Genomic DNA, 21,215 nt, shown 5'->3' on the forward strand with positions numbered 1-21,215 from the left:
TGGTGCCTGCCAGCTCGCGAGTTTCATTTAATCCTATTAATTTTTAATAGAAAATTAATATTAAACTAGCTTATTTCCAGCCTTTGTAGAGATTAGACTCCCAATTTGTGTTTGCTTTGGAGAAGAGCATTGAATCCTGCGGGCCCTGGGGATGTCTGGCTGAGGGCTGTCATCTCCAGCAGGCAGATAGCAGTGTCCTGTAACCGTCTCCAGCAGATGTGTTTCAGACATGCATCCCTAAACCCAGTGCTCTGCAGCAGGATGGTGGTGGATAAACTTAGGGAACTGGGGATTTCCAGCTGAAGGTATGGAACGAGTGCGTTGTGTTGGTTAGCACGGAGCTGGCCTGGCTGATGTCTAGAGGAAAAGGCTTAGGGCTGAACAGCAACTTGATGAGGACTTTGGTACATAACAATTAATGGGATTTAGGGTTTCTCTTCGTGAGGAAAGCATGTTTTCCATCGCCATGTTGTCTGGAAGGTGGTATGGCAGGGTTGCAGGAGGGACGTGGCCTCCAAAACAAGAAGGAGGAAGGCCTGCTGGGCAAGCAGATGCTATCTTTCTCTTTAAGAGAGGTTCTGGAAAAGTAAACTGCATTCTTTTGCTCTTGCAGACTTTTTCAGTTGTTTTCCTTTCCTCCCAACCTCAGCCTGATATTATCTTGTACGTAATCATTGCGTCATACTTGCTTTATTCTCTACTGGGAAGTGAAATAATTGCTGTGCACTTTTTAACGGGTAGCGCTGGGGAAGCCTGGTAACACTGAAATGCAGATGAGCAGAGCAACAACTGCAATATTGCAATGCTTGTCTGTCTTGGAGCTTCCCTGGGTCCTGCTGGGCAGGAGGAGGAGGCACGAGCAGCAGCCACAGCATCGTGGGGCCCTGGGCTGCATGGTGAAAGTAAAGCTGTGATGTGCCATGCGCTCAGGTACCTCTCATCTGTGGGAATATTCAGCCAGACTTTCCTTATGAAGTAGTATTACATGCTATTAATTATTCATTGCCAGTTTAATTCTTCTTTCTTGCATATTTAATTGCAGTAGCGTGCTGTATGTCACAGTGATTTCCCAGAAGAGCAGTTCACCAAAGGAAAGCCGTTCAGGTATATAGCCTTAAATGAAATGTGTCCGAGCTCACTGTGTTGTTTCATTTGGGAGCAGAATAGGATATTGTCAGATGTTTCTTATGGGGAAGCAATCACACAAAATCAGGATTTCGCTTAATCTTTTCAGTGCAATCCTCGGAGCTGAAATAGCTGCTTTGATTTTTGCTGGTGACGTTGGCATTGTCTCGCTTGTTTGATGAGGAGAAACGCTTAATGGGAAAGGAGGATGTGATTTTGGTTCCCTTCTCTGTGCTGGGGGGGCTGTATTGAGGACTTTGGGAGCACCAATCGATTCCTTTCAGCAGATGAAGGAGGGGAATAAGATTTCCATCGAGTTTTTTTTTCCAGCTATCGGAGCAGCGCTGCGTGATGGAGAATCACTTGGCTGTTTTTGCAGAAGATCAGGACAGGCTTTGGTGCTGGATGTGAGAAAACACCGGGGAGATGGGAATTGCAGCTGCCTTCCCTGTGTGCTCTGCATCGCCATCGTGGAGCTGCCGCGTGTGGGTGAGCGCTGCGCCCTCGTGCTGGGAGGCACAGCTGTGCTGCAGGAGCTGAAACTTGTGAGAAACGTGTTTGCACCGTGTCTGAGCCGGAGGAGAGAGGACATAGCAGAGCCTGCTATCTGTTTACTGCTCCGATAAGGAGGTGGAAGAGATTGCTGGCCTGTTTCTGAACTCTGCTTAATGAATGGTTGCTAGGCAAATTGCATCTCAATCAGTTTAATCCTCGAGATGTCATTTACAGGTCTGCTCTTTGTGAGGGCCGGGGCTGTGATCTCACGCGCTGCACCGGGCCACGAATTGCTGGCAGAGCAGCTCAGCAGAGCCCCAAAACGCTCGGCAGGGACGGGAGGGCACTGGGTCAGCCTCACATTGTAATGCTTCAGTGCTGGGTGAACAGGAAGGGAAATGTTTCTCAATGGGGACTGCGCTGCTGCCCGGACGGCAGGTATTTATATTTGGGCTGAGTTGGCTGAGAGACTGATGTGGTTTCAGGGTGTGTCTGCGGGACGTGACTCACTCTGGCTCATAAGAGGCGGTGGTTGTTACCTGATACAGGGCAGGGGGCCGGGGATGGCCTCTGTGACCCCTCTGTGATCAGGGAAGGGCTCGGGACTGCTGGATCCAGCCTCCAGCTGCTGCACTAGTGGACTTTCTCCCTCAGAATCAGGCGAGAACCGATGGCTTAAGTCTGCACCTCTCTGCATTGAGCTCGTGCTTTAGTCCAAAGGAGCAAGTTTCCAAACACAGTTAAGCTTTAACAATCCCTTTTTATCAGAAGATAACAATATAGAGGTTCTTATTGGTTTCCCACGACAGAGATTAATCTGACTGCGGTCAGAACATTGTTCTTTGCATGGCTACACCTTCCTTTAGTTTCAAATCCATCCTCTTTTAGTGCTGTGTGTCAAGGCACTGTAAAGGCGGACTGGAAAAGACTGGACTTGTTGAGCAGCAAAGGCATTTTGGAGCTGTTTGTTTTGCTGTGCGTTGGTATGAAATGTCCTTTGTGTGGCCCAGTTACGAAAAGTGCCAGTGAAAGCACTTGGCAGCGTTTGCCTTGTTTGAATGTGTGCAGCTTTTGTGTTGTTTGAGAATACTGTTAAAATTTTAGGAAAAGATTGCATTAAAACGTGCAGAGCATATGCAGAATATTCCCCTCTAGTCGCCAGCAAAATGCCAGCAGTGCGTGCATCTTGAGCTGGGGATGGCAAGGGGGCTGCTGAACAGAAGACTCTGTGATCAGAGTGCTTTTCATGCAAATGAAGATATATTTTTTTTTACATGCTGCTGAATCAGGGCCTTGTGTAGCGAGTACAGCACAGAAGTGATAAGATCACTTTGTCATAGCTTGAAATGGTGCCCAGCGTGTCTTTCAGCCTGCTGAAACAGGCGAGGAACGCTCTCGATAGGGGCACAGCAATGGCTTCTAGAGCCCAGCGTGGCTGCACTCTTCCTCCTGTCCAGCTGGGACACGCAGTGCCACCCATGCACCCCTGCACGTGCTCTTCCTGTTGCCTGGCTGTTGTCCTGAGAAGGACTAAAGTCTGTTGGCTTTCCTTTTGTATTTATTAGCTCATCTCATCTTCCCTTTCACGCTTAGAACCGGTTTGGTTTAATGAGGACTGTTGCTGCCAACAAGCAAATGGATCTGCGTAGTTAAATGGGGATCTAAATCCTGCCTGCAGATGGGTAGTGCTCAGCAGCCTGGTGTGACCTTGGTAGAAGTTCTCCAGCGTGTTACTTTCCCTCTTTATTTATCACTCTTGCTGTGTAGCAGCTTTTCTTACGGAGGAGCATCTGAGCTATTGGAAATCCGTCCTCGCTTCTCTTCCTCTCTCCAGAGACACCGTCAGCATAACACCCGGGCTGTTCAGACTGAGGTCTGAATATTCTGCTTTGGCACAATCAGGAGGCATTCAGTAAAGGAAAGAACAAGATGGGAAGAAGCTTTGGATTTAAGGCTGAGATTTTTCGATGCTTTTCAGTCCATAATTGCGAGCAGTCTTGGTGAGAAAGGTCAAAGATTTCCTTTGCACGAGGTGCCCCAGGATGCGGGTTGAGATCCATCAGAACATACAGCACAAAAGGGAGAAATGTGCTCAACCACCATCAGATTTCAGGACCAGGCTCCCCGTACTTCCAGTTGTCACCTGAAGATTCTAGAAACAGTTTCTGGTCCTATTTTGCAGTCTCCAGTTCTTGTCCTTTTCATCAGGATCTCCTTTTTAACCCCACGTGTTCCTGGAGGTTTTCAGAGTGCAGGCATGGAACGTTTTCCCTGGTTTTCTCATGCAAATAATGGTAAGGATTATTCTATGTTTAAAATCTGGTTTATGCTGGCTTCTGAATTTCATTCAAAATCAGCATCTGGAGAGCTTTCTGATCTCCTGTGTGCAGCTGTTGTCATCTGTTCAAATGACTTCTGCTTAATTTTTAGCGAAGGGCAAAGAGCTCCATCATTCTGGCCCCGAGGAAATGGTTCACCTGCTACAGTCAGAAGTTTCCCCAAGCACACAGCTGACCCAGCAGGTATCTGTAATCCTTTCTATCAGGAAGCGTGGCAGCCACAGGTATCTGTTTATTCTCTGCTGCTCGGGACCTGCAGTTGTGCTTTGCAACTTCCTGTGCTGAGCATGGATCTGAGCAGCTGCTCTGGGCAGGATCCCCTCTTGTCCCCAGGCAGCACAGAGCCCTCCTCTGGAGGCTCCTCACACGCTGCTGCTTCTCACTGTCAGATGTGGGTGCAGTCACAGGGAGTACCAGGTTGTGTCCCCGAGCAGCCGTTACATTCTGAGTGTCTTTCCCTTGATTTGCCAGGAGCTTTCTGCTCTGCTCTTTGCAGGAGACTCACAATGTGTGCCCTTGGCTGGGTACATGCTTCCTGTGTCTTTCTTGCTTTGAAACGGGTTCCTGTTGCTCTTTGGCAGGCCCTGAAGCAGCGATCTGTGGATAGAGCACATTCAGAGCTAGAGTGACTTTACCTCTTTGTTTTCTCTCTTTCTTTAGGCCTGTATGGGATCAGCTGGTCCCGCATTATGTGTGAAGTAGTTAAAATTTAGCCTGCATCTGTAGGATGTGATTTCTTCTCCCCCCGCCCCCAGTTGCTTTGATCAAATCAAAATACAAAAGCAGCGCTTTCATTTCTGGTTTTGTAGTTTCAAAGACAATCTCCTGACATGCTCTAGCAGTCCGGACCCGAGTCCTTTTCTTCCTTCATCCAAAGGCACACTGTGCCTTGCACCTTTCTCCATATCAGCAGTTAGGATCTGCGTTGGCTTTTATCTGAATCAAAAGACAAATGGAAGAGGGCAGGACTCTGCAGGAATGGGAAGCAGACGTACATGTGCAGTGGAAATATGTAATCCTTACATTCAGGCTACCATATGGAGTGCAGACCAATTTCTGTATTGGATATTTGTAGCCTGTGCTTCCAGAAATGTGAGTTTAGATTTCAGGCTTTGAAGGCTGGCTAATCCCCCCAGCAGTTAATACCAGCATAGCATTCTGTGATGTCAAGCCTTTCCTTCTAAATGCTGGGTTGGCTTTTTTTCTTTCTTTCTTTCTTTTTTTTTTTGCATATGTCAAATACACAAAGCGAGTCTCCATTTGAGAAATTAGCATTCAGACACTCTGTAAGCACTTTATTTTTGCTTGCTTTGTATGCAGCTGAACTCATGTCCAGGCTGGTAGTCGCTGAGCTTCCACTTCTCCACGTGTGTCAGTGCAGTTTGGCCACAAGCTTGGTCCAGTGTCCTAAGAATACAGCTGTAACCTTCATGCTGGAGCAGCACGTCTGCAGACCCACTGCTGGGGGGTGAGGATTGTCCTAAAAAGCCTCTTCCTCAGCAAGATGAGCGTTCTGGTCATTGCCATCCTTGTCAGAATCCATGTTGTGTCTGACAGCATGTGTGGGTTTGGGATATGTGTTGCTTTTTCAGTGTTGGAGCTCTTCAGGCAAAGCTCTCTACGTTAAGGAGTCAGATTCAGCTATTCAAAGCAAGTTGATAAATTGCTTTTCATTAAGCATCGAGTGCCAAAGGGTTCAGTGTTGTGTTCCGAGAGCAAAATGCATTCATTACAGCTTCTGGAGAGCATTTATCAATCACACGGTTATAAACAGTGCTAATGCAGCTAATTGAAGGTTGAAAAATTTACTTTTTGGAATTGGTTGACTGGCTTGGTTACTGTGTGGTTGGAAAAGCAGTGGCCTGGGTTTGAAGAACAGCTACAGCTGTGTATCCCTGTCCTGTCTGCAATTCATCTGCTGCACCTCACTGCGGAAAAAAAGAAACGTGTGTGCGGGTTTTTGTTGGGGTGATGTGTTTGTGGCTGCTCAGACCACTGGGTGAGACTGCTCTGCAGTGTTTTGCTGGGCCTGCAGACAGGGATCTGTGGTTCCTGCACTGTGCAGAGCCTTTGAGCACCTTGCATAACTTGTGTTGCTCTCCCTGTCGTTGTTTGAGCAGCTGGCAGTGCCACCGGCCACTTGTGCTTGTTGGAAAAGCACGGAGCGAAGCACAGGCTTCTTTACTGTAGCACAAAAAAAAGAACCTCTTTCTTGCAGCGAGATAAGCTTTGAGTTTCTTGGTGAGGGCAGAGTTCTGTGTCAGTACGCCCCAGCAGGAGCCGGCACCTCGCCTGGAGCGAGGAAGCAAATGCCTTCCTGGGCACGGCAGCGTCTGTCTGTCTGTGCTCTGTGTTCCACCAGCAGCTTGTCTTGTGCCTGCGGTCACAGATGAATCTCCAAGCTGCTTTGTCAGGAGCCAGCAGAACCTCTGTGTCCCACCGAGGGACTCGTGCACAGCCAGCACAGCCAGCACAGACCCCACGTGTTCATCCAGCAGCATCGCATCCAGCCCTCAGTGAGTCACTCCTCCTTGTCTCAGCGTGAGAGCTCTGCTCCTTGCTTTCCATGTTCATCCTGCCTTATCTTATTTGCAAATATTTTCTCGTTTTCAAGGGAATCTATTTTTAAAACGGGAGTTCAAACACATTTTTCAGTCTCTAACACATCTGGTTTGTTGTTTGTGTGTTGTGGATAGGCAAAATATGTTCAAAGTTGGCTCTGATAAAGTATTATTTTTTTTTTAAATAATCAGCTTGTAATAAAGGAAAGGAGCCACTTTCCTGCTCAGGGAACTGTCATAATCTCTAACTTCTAATGATGCTTTACAAGGAAAAACTGTCATTCTCCTGTCACGTGCAGCCACAAGGATTTCTGTAAGTGATGATTAAGACTTAAGTCCTGGGCTCTTGTAGGGGAAGCGTGGAATGAGAGAAGATAACTGTGGAGGTGATCCAGGCACCAGAGAGGGAAGTATTTTGTGTTCCTTCCCCCTTCGCCCAGGCACTCAGTAAAGCTTCCTGCTCCTCTACAAAGCAGGGCAGGGCAGGAGGAGCTGTCAGGAGATGCTGCAGCTGAGTGTGCAAGGAGCACACAGCCCATGCAGCTCCTTGGTGGGGCAGCAAGCTGCAGAACGATGACCTCACCTTGCTCCCAGCCACCTGAACACATGGGATTGCAGCACACACGTGCTGGTGCTGAGGCTGCAGCTGTATGCTCAGCTCTGGGAAGGGGATCTGTGCATAGTAGGGTTTCTTTGAGGGCAGAAGGAAGCTGTGCATGAGAACGGAGAAGGGCTGTTGGTGGGAGCAGTGCCTCACTGCTGGGCATCCTTTCTCTCTCTCCTAAATGCAGATTTATGCACTGCGAAACAGAACTCAGATACATCCCAGACTGTTTCTGCATCCCCATTACCCACCAATACAGCACTGAAAAACCTCAGAGTTGGATGTTACCATATAAAAGGCGAAGGAAAATTAATTAAAGGTCAGAGTGCTTCAGCGTAGTAAAAATTCAGAGGAGGCAAATGCAGAGTTATTCAAATCGCTTTGAATACGGGCAGGCTGATTTTCCTATTTCTTGCTTAAGTTCCCAGAGTGTAAGTAATCTCCCTGTGTCTCATAACTGACCACGAGTGTATGTGTTTCAAGCAGTGCCAGAAATGCTCCTTTGAAGCTGTGGCCAGGCACTGCAGATGTCCCAGCTTGTCTTTTCTGCATCTTTCCTGCCCTTCGGAGAGACCTGCCACACCTGGCAGGGCCTCCTCCTGGCTGCCTCGTCTATCAGCTCCCTCCACATTGCAAAACAGGGAGTAGAATCTAAAAATAGGCTTAAAAAGAGGTGATAGGCTTTGAGTAAAGTAAAATAAGCCACCGATTTGGGTCATGAAAGGGAATTTATATCACTGGTTCTCTGTTCCAGCTTTCTCGAGCTAAAATTCTGCTTTGACAAATGAGAAGGAAGAGCAGCAGCAGCGAGTAAATGGAGTGGAGGAGTGCAGCGTGGTCTGATTCCAGTTCCTCCCCGGATTTTGACCTTGTAAATGTAATGTGAGATGTCAAGGTGGTATTGAATGTTCTGCAGTTGAATTTATCTCTGTAGTATTCTTCAGTGGTAGAAACTGTCACCCACTGCTATCCATTTAGAGTGGAAGGAGCGTGGCGGGGGCTGATTAAACGCCGCATCCAAAATGACGTCAGGAGCCCATGGTGAGCCAGGTACATCCTCTGTCTGCTCCGTAATCATGAGACCGGTCTTGGAACATAAATCGGGTCCAAAACCCCCTTTAAGCTTCTGCAGAATGAGTTGTGAGCAATTTCTGCCTGTTCCAGTGCCTCGTGTGGCTTCAGTCACGTGTGTGAAGCGCTCCGCTCTGCTGTGGTGCAGGACGGCGTGTTAATAATTGCAATTGGAAGGAAGTCCTGAAGCAGGGAGGATGACTGCTGCTTTCTGGTCTGTTGGGCAACAGAAATGCCAAACACAAGCAGGTGAAGCAGCAGCAGTTAGGAGAAGGGCTCGCTTCCCTGGCCACCAGCATGGCCTGGGCACGGGCAGCAGCTCTGTTCCTGGCTGAGGACAGCCCTGCTGCTGGCTGTGTCAGCCCAGCTAACGAGCAGCGTGCGAAATCGTGCTGTGATTGGGCTGTTATACTGCTAGCAGTTTCATTTGCAGAGTGCAGGCAGGAGCAGGCTTCTTGCCAGCAGCAGCTTCATTCAGATTAGGGCTTTAGTTCAATTATGTCCAATTAACTTTTATTGCAGATAGCAGTGATAATTACTTGCAAGTCAATTTTTTGGCTGTGGTTATCCCAGGGCTAAAGTCTGAGCTTGATGGATTTTAATAACTGCAGTGACGTTGAGCTTTTCCTCTTTTTTTCTTCTTTAGGCCTCAATTAGATGAAAGGTCAGAAGCTGTGTAAAAACCCATCGTACAATTAAAGCCAACTGTTCTGCTCTCAGCAGATGTGTAACGCTGTGGTTTAAAATAATCTGTTGGGACCAACCTAAAAACAGCTCTTCAGAGCTGGGGATCGTAACCTTGAGCTGTGCTGCTTCTCCCAGGAGTGGGTCTGATGGAACTGGTGCTGCCTTTCTTCCTGCACTTCATCCTGCTCTTCATCCTGCTCCAGTTGCTTACCTGGAAGCCTTCAGTGGCAGTCCTTGGGCACGAGGAGTGTGCTGTGTGCACTGTGCTGATCCTCCGAGGCTTCTTCATTTTCTCCTCGCCCTGTGAGCAGAGCTCAGCTCAGAGCAGAGCATGTGCATGTAAACCCTCCCCTCTCTCCCCTCCAAACCATTGGATTTTGCTGCCTGAGTTAAGTTATAAATGCAGGTCAGCCCCAAAGGCAAAACGGTTTATGAGCAAAATCATAGTTAATTAAACTGCAAGAAGCAGAAATTGATTCTGATTGAAACTGTTGCAGGGCTCTGCTAAAGGTCCACCCCAGCACAGAGCCAGGAGGCACGGTGCTGCTGGATGCTGGGAGCACCACGCTGCTCCCGTTGTTCGGTCTTCCTAATTCCCCATCCCCAAATACACTGATGCTGCTGTGATTGATTACAGAGTGCCTCTCCACACGTTATTTTGCAGTTCACCATTGCTAAAACATTAAAAGGATGAGCTGCCAGCTGGTGTGGTTAGTTCATTGCGCTCCAGGAACCAGCGAGATTCAGTCTGGCTCTTGTGCAGCGCCGAGCGGGCGCGCATTGCGGTGAGCGTGCAGGGAGCAGCTGCTGCCAGGGGGCTTCAGCTTGGTATGAACCAATTTGTAAGCCCTCTGTATTTAGGTTACTTTGAGAGAGGGAGAAGGAACGAGTCTCGTTTGGTCTCGAGCAGCCTGCTGGGGGGTAAATGAGACGCCGAGGTTCCCCTGGAGCATGAAGGTTGCCCTGGATTCACTTGTGTTTCCTGGCAAGCCGCTGCAAACATTTGTACCAAAGAAACCTTACAACCCTCCTTCATTTTTTGGGGTTTGCTTGCAGCATTTATACGTGCTGAGCCCAGGTTGTGCAGCCCACGTTCAGGGTTTGCCACCGATCCCATCAGCAGGGATGGAATCCCACGCAGCCGCCTGATGAGTAAGGAGGAGCAGCAGAGCGGAGCAGTTGGCCGCAAGCACTGGGCAGCATCTCCCAGCTCACGGGACCCCACAGTGCTGGAAGCATGGAGCAATTTGGAGCTTTCCTTTGGTGTGAGGAGCTGCTCCTGCCTCCCCCAGCTTGGTGAACAGGCCCTCAGTTCATCTCAGAATGTCAACCTTGCGTGTTTACTTTCATGGATCTAACTTTAGACTTTGTCAGCTTGCTTTCGTCTCTACCGGCCTGGTTTCCCATCTTTCACTGGCCAGGGTGGTCTGTGGGGAGTGCCTCCTTTGTGTGCTTACCCTGTAAGGCCTCCGAGAGCCTCAGGCACTCCTGTGTGTAACAACTTGGCAGTGACTCTACGTATGGGGTCTGTTTATACAGCGATAAAACTGTGTTAGTGCAGGAGACGTTTCCTGCTAGTGCCGAGTTGCTTTACACCTAGGCTTTATTCTGCCTTCTGAAGGTCCCTCCTGGCATGGGATCTGGCAGAGGCAAGATGGAGCTTTGAATACCAGCCAGCAGATTCTGTATGTTTTTCTAGAAATACCTTCAGTGCAGAAAGGCAGTGCTGTGGAGAGTGGCAGTGCTGTGGTGAGGCTGCGTGTCGACCCTCTGTGGAGAGCTTCTCTGCCACCCGTGAGCCCTAAGTCACTCTGCAGGATGCTGTGGGCTGCCTGGAGCAGAAAACAGAATCACACCGTCAGGTTGGAAGAGAGCTCGCAGGTCCCCAGTCCCTACCCCACATTGCTCACTGACCACAGCCCTCAGTGCCACATCCCCATGGCTCTGGGATGCCTCCAGGGATGGGTCTCCCCCCTTTGCTTCGTAAGAATGTGTTTGTGGTCAGCTACAGAGACAGCAGGTTTGAAAAGACAAGAATAGAGAACAAAAATTGGAGCACGGTTGTCATTATAATACGGAATTCAGCAATGGAGTGCGGTCAGCACTTCTGTGCAAATCTGAATTCCTTTTTATAATGCTCAGCAGTGACCTAGATGGCATCAATTTGCTTATTGCAAATCAGGCTCAGAGAATGAATTCATGCTTCCACTTCACAGTGATTTATTTATTTTTTTTTAAAGGCAGATTATTTCCTTTAAAAACGTTACTGCCACCTCAATCCTTTCTGAACCTTTGGCATCACCTGAGATGATGCTCCATGGTGTCTGCAGGAGCAGCTCACTGGTGCAGGTGTGTTTCTCACATGGTGACCTGTGTCTCTGCATGCAGCAGCGCTGTTACTTGGGGAGATGAGGGCAAGGAAAAGGCAGCTGATACCTCCAGCATGGCTCACTTGGAGACTAGGAGCCAACGTTGGCTTTGTGTCTGGAGCAGCAGTTTGTCCAGCGATGGTGGGAGCGTCGCTGTGTGGTGACGTCTCAGGAGTTCGGGTGCTTTGGTTTCAGGTTTGGTGCCAGATGTGCTGAGCTACGGGTGGCAGCAGCTCCCTGCTCCCCGTGGTGGCTTCCTTCCACCTGGAACAACCAGCTTTGAATCCAAGGGCAGACTTATGGGTTACCCCGTGTGCCAGACAGCAGGTGTTTGAGTTTCAGCAGAGATATTTGAGTCCTAACCCACTTCTCCTTGCTGTCCCCAGACGTGCAGGTGACGTGCATCTGTGCTTGGTCAGGTCTTCACGCAGCGATGGCTCTCTGCCTTTCTTTTCTCTGTTCCTCCTTGTATTATAACTTTGAATTGTCTCTCTGTTGTTGTTGCAGTGTGCAGAGGAGTGAATGGCCCATGTTGTGTTAGTGCCTGTCTGCCATGCTGGCCTGTCTGCCAGGACCAGGTGACCTCTCCTTTCAGCTTCTTTCTTACACGCAGATGAACACTGGACTTCAGAAATGTGAGTGACGTTTTGTCTGCAGGATGTGGTTAACTGTTAAATCTGGCTCTGGTACAGCTGTGAAACAAAACATTTAGGGTAGGGCGGAAAAACTGTTTAATGCTAGAGGCTGGGTTCAGTTCTGCCTTCAGGGCATCCATCAGCATGCGAAATCGCTGTGGAGGTTCACGTGTGTGCAGCAAGGCTTGACAAAGGTTAATTTTAACCACAGCAGGACAAGATGCAGGCCTGGTTTCTGTGAGATTCTTGCCTCTGCTGAAAACATGTTGTGCTAGAGGCGTGTCACTTGACTTGCTGCTTAGCACAACTTTTATTCCCTACTCCTTTTCGTTTCCATTCATCTAATGGCACCACTAAAAGCTGGATCAGGCTAATGCAAACCTTTTGAGGTCAGCTCTGTTCTACGTGCCTGGGCCACAGGCTGCAAATATTGGTGATCTCACCCAAATTACTAAAGTTCAAAGTTTCCTTCTTCTTTCTGATGTCTCTGGTGCTCTGAAAACATGTCTACAGAGTACTGTGATAACTCATGTGCAATGACTTCAGCCTTTTTCTGATAGTGGAACCTGTCTCTTTAGAAGAACTTGCATTGGGAATTCAAGTTTATTGGCTAGAGTTGCTCTAAATCTGACTCTGTCTCTTTCTCACTGAACTTGCACCGTGGTTGATCAGCTGAAATAGCAGAGAGACACATAAGGTCTGTGTTCCTGGTTTGTAGGGCTGTAACCTTGTGTTTGAAATTTGCACTGGGAGATCTCAGCGCCCTCGCTTTGCTCCTGGACTCGTTGCTCTTGAAAACCAAATAATTAACACTCCAGTTTTAGCTAAACTCTTCGTACGGTGAGGTTTGTGATGCTACTGAAAATAGGTAAGCTAATTTTGCAATGAGGGATGACATTCTCAAGGTACCAGTCCTGCCAGCAGTGAGCGGCATTGCTCACGTACACACGTGCACTCCACCAGCTCACTAATTACAGTGACACTTGTGGCAGTGGTAAAAAACCTTTCCACACTGAAGGACTTCATCAGACAGCGTGGGCTCTCTCTGCTTTCCCTTCTCCTTGCCAGTTTTGCTGAACAAACAAGGTAGGCTGCTGTGGTGAAGCTGTGCCCGGCTCCATGCGTTACGTGAGGCTGCGGTGCATCGGAACGTTCAGTCCTGAGAGCAAATTGTGCAGGCTGTGTGAGGTGGCACCGTGAGGCACTTGCTAATTACACATCCTGCAAGGCAGCCTGCTCACCTGGCGCCTTTCCTGGGGCTGAGTTGCCCCCGTGCTGAAGGCAGTGCTGGGCTCAGGGCACTGTGGTGAAAGGAATGGAGGACAGAGGTAGGTGGCAGGCTGGAGGTAATGCTCTTCTGTGCCGCTTTGTTCTGATTTATATGGAAACAGAACTGCTCGTGCAGACCTTGCTCAGTCCTGCTGCAGATGGGCACGGGATTAATTGGTGCAGTTCTCTGCACACTGTGTATGCACGAGTAGTCTAGCCCCTAGCCAGAGGAAAGCTGAGTTAATGAGTATTTTTAACGAGCGGTGACTTGTGACTTTTGATGGGGGTGGAATAGGGCTTTAATAATGGTGCTGTTGCTCTGCTAAAAGGCCCAGAACTCCACCTGATGACCTTTACTCAGATCTGCCGTGTTTGTATTCATAATTTCAAAGTGTCATTTCCTGGATCAAACTTTTGATTCACACTTAAAAAAGCCACATTAGCTCGATTACCTTCTTTTTTTTTCTTTCTTTCTTACTTTCATATAAGCAGCCTTTTTCACAGAGCTGCTCTGGGGACTCATATGTGCACCCATTCATTTCTGTTGAAGCTGACCACGGGACTGCAGATTGCAGTGTTTCCCTTTGAATTCTGCAGCCTGTAAGCATCACAGGAGGAGTTCCCCTGACATCTGTCCTCTGGGGCAGAGAAGGGAGACGTGTGGTGACAGTGGCACAAAGTAGAGGTGAAAGAGAGAGGAGCAGGCTGAGGCTGAAGGCAGGTCAGCAGCCAAACCCCGTCCTCCCTGAAAGCTCTTTCTGTAAAGCCTGGAGAGGAGATGCTGCAGTTGAGAGTCGAGCAGAGCGTGGCACAGCTGTTCTTCTCTGTCCCGGTACAGATGCTCTCACTGGGGTAAGAATCCTGAAGGCACTTTTGTTCTTAATGAAAAATTAACCGTGGGCAATTTGAGAAGCTGTGGGTTTTAAAGGCTTCGTATGAGAGGCACTTAGGAGATGCTGCACGGGTGCTGAGGTGAGGCAGAGAAACGTGTCTCCTCCTGTGACACAAATAGCAGCAGCGTGGGGAGCCGAGGAGCTGCGTGCTGCTGGAGTGCGATCTCACAGCTCGCTGCTTTCTGGGTGTAATTGCTCCTATGCACAGCTCTACCCTGTAGTAAACACCACATCCTTAGGTCCCAACAAAAGGCTTCTGCCCTGCATTGAGCAGAAGGAAGCTGTGCAGCTCATCCCGTTGTTTTCTGGGTGGAACTTGTTTGTTTGCCACCCCATCATCGCTGCGAGGGCTGATGTGGGCTTCTTGTGCTTACCAGTGATACATGCATTCTTTTTAGTATTAGCATTTTATTACGGTCTACTTCAGCTGGATTTTTGTTCACGTAGTTGCCAGGCCTTGTTCTTTGCTGGTTGGTAGGGTGTTTGTTTTAGATATTCAGGCTCTCCATCACCCTGTAATGCTTTTCTCCCTTCTCAAAACACCTTTTATCCAGCCATCAAACCTTGCCTGTGGAGCTACCAGCAGCACACAGTGCTGGCACCCTCAGAAACGCGTCGTTTTGGTCACATCTGGGCAGAGCAGCCGGCTTAGATCCAGGTTGGGTCTACATGAGGGTGTGCTGTGCTTCAGAAGATCTTGTCCAAGGCATTTCAAAGGTGTTTTCCCATTTGGTTGTATACCAAACTTACTGAGTTAAGTTTGCCTGAGGGGTGATGTTCACCCTTGAGAGGAAGGAATCCATCCCGATGCCAACTTACAGGTGTGCTGTAACCCAGAGATGCAGCCTGGTCAGAGAAAAACGCGTTAGCTGCTCTGTGAAAGGTTCCCATGCAGTTCCTGCATGATGGAAACATTGGTGCCTGAGTACAGGAATACTGAACGCATCCATTCGCCATCAGCATTCACACCTCGTGTGCTGTGTGCCTGCACAAGTCTAACCCACCATCTGAAAGTAAAAGCTTGATGTGAGAATGGCCTTCTCTGATTCGTGGTGTGCTGCAAGGGGTCAGCTGTGGGGAGGAGCAGAGCTTGATGAGTTTGGGGCAAGGCTAAAAATACCAGGGAGCTGGTGAAGGCCTCGGCTTCTGATAAGCTCCATGCAGAGGCTCCACTCAGAACAGAGCAGCTCCCTCCAATGGACAGACAGAAGCCACCTGGCTGCAGTGGAAGATGCAGAAATGGGAGCAGGGAGGATGTTCAGGTTAATATCAAACAAAGCTTGCTTTTGATTAAGAAGAGTGATGTGTGCCAGTGTTTGGGTAGCACGTGGAGAGCAGGGCCGTGCATGGCAGTGTGGGACACGCTGTGCTGGGGGTGCGAGGCAGCCTGCTTGCTGAGCTGCTCCTTGCACAAAAGGCACATCTGTAATTATCCTTCCTCCTGCTACCTGTCCTGTTTTACCCCTGACAGCGAGTGCTCTCTGAGAAGCGCTGATCTCCCTCCTCAGGAAGCTGCAGGATTCAAAAGATAAAGTGCTCAGATCGCAGCCGTGTTCAGGGGCCTCTTGCAGGCAGTTTGCTCAGAAGCATCAGAGGTGGATGTACAAAAGGGAGCATTGCTCACCTGGAAGCACGGAGCATCACATCACTGTGGGTCAGGGGCTGGGTGGGGACTGGCAGTGCTCTCTGCAGGAGCAGTGGGTGGTGTGGGGATGCTGGCAAGTTCAGCAGAAAGGGTCGGGTGTTTTTCTACCAGTGAAGCATTTGTGAGATGGGGAGGGAGGAAAGCAAAAGCAAAGCGGGGCTGTGGAAGCTGTGAGATGTCGTTGGAAGGTTACAAAATCACTTTGGAAGCAGTGGTCTCGTAGGGCTGTGGTTGGGATATGGCCCAGCTCTGCTTGGAATGAGATGACATGAGAGGCACAGCGTTTCCCTGCACCTCTGAAGTTCTTTCCAAAAGCACGTGGGGCTTGTAGGCAAGGTAGGTATCTGGTTGGGCACAGCCATGAAGGCACACCTCTGTCTCCAGGAGCCTTTGCTCCCAAAGCGTGGTTTTTATCTTGTGAGGTACTCACCTGATTTTGCTGTTTGCCAGCGGGATGCTGCCCTAGCAAGGTGCCACACTGAGCATTCAGCTGAAGAAATAATGGCGAGCCATCAAGGAATGTGTGTGCAGCTGCCTTCCATTTGCTGAACTGGGACTGACAAGGATCCTAATGGACAAAAAGGCACTCAGAGTGCTTTTGGATGGCAGCAGCTGGAAAAGAGCTTGGGCTTAAATGGAGGTTTGAGCTGAAGTGCTTTGTGCAGCTCCCACCTCAGAGTGTAATGTTTCACTCGCTGCTTTCTGGTTCCTGAATGACAGGCTGAAGATGTGGCAAACGGCTCGAGGAGGAGTGGGAGGGTGGCTTGAGATTAAGAGGACGTGGGCAGACGATGGTAGCTGTGGTGCTCCTGGCCTGTTCCTGGGTTTGTCCTGCCGAAAACACCGATCGAGGCCTGGCTTTGCTCTGTTGGGCAGATTTTGCCCCATTGGGGTCGTGTTGGTCTTTGGATACCAAAGGAAATGTGGTTTCTGCTGGTCTGGGAGATGCAGCTCTCACCTCCCGGCTCCGCACAGCGTTTCTCCCCTCGCTGTGTGGCCGTCGCGCCCCGGGTTGGTCCCGTGCTCCCCACGTTGGGCATTGACCTCTTTCCTTTCTCCACAGGGGACACTACACAGAAAATGAGATCTGCACAGTATCCTACCCCAGCAGAATTGGATGCCTATGCTAAGAAGGTCGCCAACAACCCCCTGACTATAAAAATTTTTCCAAACAGCGTCAAGGTTCCGCAACGCAAACACATACGCCGTACTGTGAACGGACTCGACACTTCGGGCCAGAGGTACAGCCCTTACCCATCTCAGGCCACCACGAAAACCGGCCTCCTGGCCATCGTCAAGTCTCCAGCGAAAGGAATCCTCAAGGACTTTGACGGCACGCGCACACGCCTGCTGCCGGAGGCGATGATGAACCCCCCTTCCACGCCGTACGTTGCACCGAGCACTTTAACCCACCCCCAGGCGCTTGCTCGCCAGCAGGCTCTCCAGCATGCACAGACTTTGCCGCACCCCCAGAGCATCCCGCAGCCGCAGGCTTTGCAGCACCCTCAGGGTATTCCGCAGCCGCAAAGCTTAGCCCACCCTCAGGGGATTCCGCAGGCGCTGCCGCACCCTCAGAACGTGCCGCAGCCTCAGGGCTTGCAGCATCCTCAGACCGTGGCACACCAGGCGCTGCAGCCCCCCCCGAACCCTTTGCTGCAGCCGGCTTTACATGGGAGCAGAAAGATGCCGGATGCGGACGCGCCGCCGAATGTGACCGTGTCTACCTCAACCATTCCCCTCTCTATGGCTGCCACCCTGCAGCAGAACCAGCCACCGGACCTGAGCAGCATCGTGCACCAGATTAACCAGTTCTGCCAGGCCAGAGCTGGCATTAGCACTACCTCAGTGTGTGAGGGACAGATCGCAAACCCCAGCCCCATAAGTCGCAACCTGCTTATCAATGCAAGTACCAGGGTCTCTACTCACAACGTCCCTACGCCCATGCCTTCCTGTGTAGTGAACCCTGTCGATCACGCCGCTGCTGCTATCCCTTCTGCCTCCGTTAACGTGCCCATGGTGAATATCAACAGGGTGCCTCCCGCCTACCAGAACGAAATCAAGTCGGTGGCGTGGAACCAGCACCAGCTCGCTCATCTGCAGCAAATGTGTGGGGACGCCGCCGGGCCCGCCGCGCTGGCGGGGAAGCACGCTCCGAGAGAGATGGCGGGGCAGGGTTTCCCTGGCAAAGCCTCCAGCTACCCTCAAGAACTGTGCATGGGCCAGTCCTTCGGCCTGAAGCCCCCCATTGAGAAGCCCACGCCCTCCCCTCCCGTCAACGGCTTGCAGGGACCCTTGCCGTACACCAACGGGCACTACTTCCAGCCCATGTGGAATAACATTCTGCCCACCCCCAACAGCGACAGCTCTGGCTCCCAGGACCTCGCCATGCCTTTCCACGGGGGACCGCCGGCCGGAGCAGCGCTCGATTGTGCAGCAGGACCTCATTACAGAGCTGGGGCCGGCCCGTCCAGCCAGAACAACGTGATGCAGACCGTGGATTACCTAAGTGGGGACTTCCAGCAGCCTTGCTTCAGAGATCAGAGCATGGCCGTGCTGGGAAAAGTCCATCGGCCTCCCATGAACCGAGCACCTGAACCGAGCGATAGTCGAAATCTTCATATTCAGCACCCAGGGTATAGATAGGCTGCAGTCACTTTCACAGACAAAATTAGAGGTTTAGTCTTAATTTTAACGAAGAAGCAAGGCATTTTTAACTTGCAAACTTGCGTGATCATTATAGTAACCGTTGGAAGAAGACATACTGTATATTTAAAAGCTTTGCTTACGTGTTTTCTCTCTCTCCTTTATGCATCAAATATTTAACATGCCTTTTGTTTCCAAGAATTTCATTACACTACTCCACGCCGCCGCTGTTTCCTCACCACTGAGTCCCTGTGCTGCAGCTCCTGCTCAGTACCTGCGTGCCGGACCCATGGTGAGTTGCTGCAGGGTTTCACAGCTGCATCTGTTGCCCATCGAGGTAGCATAGCTGCTTTTCCACCTCAGTTTCCTCCAAAGAGCAGCAGGATTTGTCAGGAAGCAGGGCTTTTCAACTCGAAAGCCCCGCTTCGTTAATGCATCAAACGCTGACCGTTCTCAGCATCCAGAGGCCTGTTCCATGGGAGAGAAGCACGCACAGAGCGAGCTCAGGGGGGGGTGAGGCTTTGAGACAGGAAGAAGCTTTTTGGCCGTTGCTGAGGCTCAGTGTGAAGCCAGCAGGACAGGACAGGCTGCCCCAGGTGCTGCCTCCCTGCCCTTCGGTCACCAGCTCTGAGCCCCTCGCTGCTCTCAGGCCTGCTTGCCCACAGGGAAGGGCTTTCCTTAGGGATCCCAGCCCTGCTCACGGCTGTGTTCAGCAGCCAGGGGAGCAGGAGGTGGTGGGACCTGGAGCCCCGCTCCCTCCATCAGGGCAGCACGTTCACTAGGCCGCTTCTCTCCGGGGCTGAGCAGCTCTAATGCTCCTTTCCCAGGGTCTCGGTGCCTCCCCCTCCCTCCCTCCCTGCTGTGACACTAACCACAAACCTCTGCTTCCCAGCATCCCTATCCCTTCCTAGAGCCAAATCTGTTGTAAGCAGAAAACCTCTCCCTTAACTAATACTTGAACATAATGATCACCACCAAGTTTGGAAATTAAAAACAGGCGAAAAGCGAAACGCATCAATTCTTTCTCTGTACACTGGCTGAAAAGAAAAAGAAAAAGAAGAAAAAAGAAGAAAAAAAGGAAACTCCTGCTCTACACTGTAAGCTGTAAGTGTAATGTTTCTGTATGAATGTCGCCCAGTAGCGTGGGTCCGAGTAGCGTTGTGTGTGGGTGAGCCTCCCTCCCAGCCCCGGGGAAACGAAGCCTTAAGAACCTCCTCCTCCATGAGCACGGTGTGGGATCCTGACGGACATCCGCTGGCACTGAGAGCAAACGAACCACAGCAGGCCTTCGCCAGCTCTGAAGTGGCGTCAGAATTGGCTGGAGGTCACAAACCCATCGATTTGTATTATTTTGTTTTCATTTCGACGTGTGGCCCTGGGCTGTAAGGAATCTTCGGGGCTCAGGGCTTGAGCAGGGTGCTTTTCTCCCAGCTCCTCGCACGCCTTGGTGCACTTCTGTCCTCCCTTCAGGTCTCGGTGTGCCGCTCTCCAGCAATGGCTCGTTAGCAAGGTTCATCAATTTGCCTACAGGTGGATCCGACGATGCGTCGGTTTGTGTCGCCTCCTAGTTCGGAAGGAAGAAAACTTGCCTGATTGTGTTATGCCAAACGATAGCAACATGAAGTCCTAATTTATTGTTCATTAATCGTATTCCTGCAGTCTTTGTGAATGGTAAATATACATCTATGAAAGAACTGAGGTGCCCAGGCTTTTCGTGCAGCGTTTCTCTGATGGCGGGAGGCCGAGGCTGCGCCCCAAATCCTTTTCTACTCAATAAAACCTTGCCGTCTCCTCTCTTATCCTGCTGCAGTTTGAACCCAGGGCGGCGGTGGTGGCGGTGGCTTCCGGCAGGGGGGGGTCAGAAGGGCTTCTCAGCGCCCCCAGCCCTGTGCTGGGAGCAGAACAGAAGGGGTGCAGCACCCGGAGCTGGAATCGCTCAGCATCGGGTGCAGGGGGCGGCTTGGGGCTGAGAAAAGGTGGAGGGGATCCACGAAGGGGACATGGAGCATCTGGAGACCCGGCAGCAGGGAACCAAGGGGGATTTGTCCCCTCAGCCGTGATGACATCTGCAGCCCGTGAGGACAAAGCTGCAAGAAGGGAGAGCAGAACGGCGGGCTCCGAACCGCGCCTGCTGGGACCAACGCCTGCCGTCTGATTTCCCAGCCCTCCCCCGTCCGTCTCGATGCTCCTCCAGCGCTGCGAGGCCGCGTGGTAAAATCGACTGACCGTATTTCACCTCATTCATTGAAGCTGATTTCGAGGCAGTTGGGTCCAAGCCGTGAATTCCGTGGGGGTGGATGGCCGCCGTCCTGAGAGGTGCCAAATCCAAAGCCCCACCGAACGCCCGCGCCCTCGGGAGGAGGAGGAGCCGGGGAGGGCGAAACCCACCGGGCTTTGAATAAAGGCCGAGAAAAGCGCTTTTGTCTCCGTTTTGTCCTTCTGACGTCAGGGCCGAGAGGAGAAGCGGGGATGGAGGAGGTTGCAGGGAGAACCGCGCGGCGGCGGCAGAGAGACGGGCTGCGGGACGGGCTGCCATGGGCGGCGGGGCGGGGAGGCACCGGGCACCGGGACCGGACACCGATAGCGGCTGTCGGCCACCAGTAAGAGATGATAGAGGCACTGATACGGGGTGAGACCAGTTCAGGACAGCGGCTGCCACAGTGGGGCAGCATCGGGCAGCAGCGTGGGCTGGCAGCGCGCACCAGGGGCAGTGGGTGCGGATCCAATCGTGGCTGACAGTGAGGCCAATGGAAGTGCTGGCGCTCGGCATCAGAGCGGCGCTGGGTTCATCCCGCTGCCAGGACTGTCATGTCGACACGCCACCAGCGCCGTGTCAACACCCCAGTGCCACCACCATCACCCTGCGCCCCTCACCTGCT

At 51.1% G+C, this 21,215-nt stretch overlaps 1 protein-coding gene across 2 annotated transcripts in view; it reads left to right on the forward strand.

Moving 5' to 3' along the window:
• FAM222B (family with sequence similarity 222 member B) overlaps positions 1–20,754 on the forward strand; it is a 28,489-nt gene extending 7,735 nt beyond the window's left edge. The window contains exons 2-3 of one of the 2 annotated variants that reach the window (XM_048967324.1): positions 11,759–11,886; positions 16,757–20,754. In XM_048967324.1, the coding sequence (XP_048823281.1) occupies positions 11,805–11,886; positions 16,757–18,336 (1,662 nt within the window). In that variant the 5' untranslated portion in view covers positions 11,759–11,804 and the 3' untranslated portion in view covers positions 18,337–20,754. The remainder of the gene's footprint in view (positions 1–11,758; positions 11,887–16,756) is intronic. The other variant, XM_048967325.1, reaches the window with a different exon arrangement.
• Positions 20,755–21,215: the final 461 nt, after the last annotated feature.

The sequence above is a fragment of the Lagopus muta genome, chromosome 20, assembly GCF_023343835.1.
Source record: "Lagopus muta isolate bLagMut1 chromosome 20, bLagMut1 primary, whole genome shotgun sequence".
Taxonomy (NCBI): Eukaryota; Metazoa; Chordata; class Aves; order Galliformes; family Phasianidae; genus Lagopus; species Lagopus muta.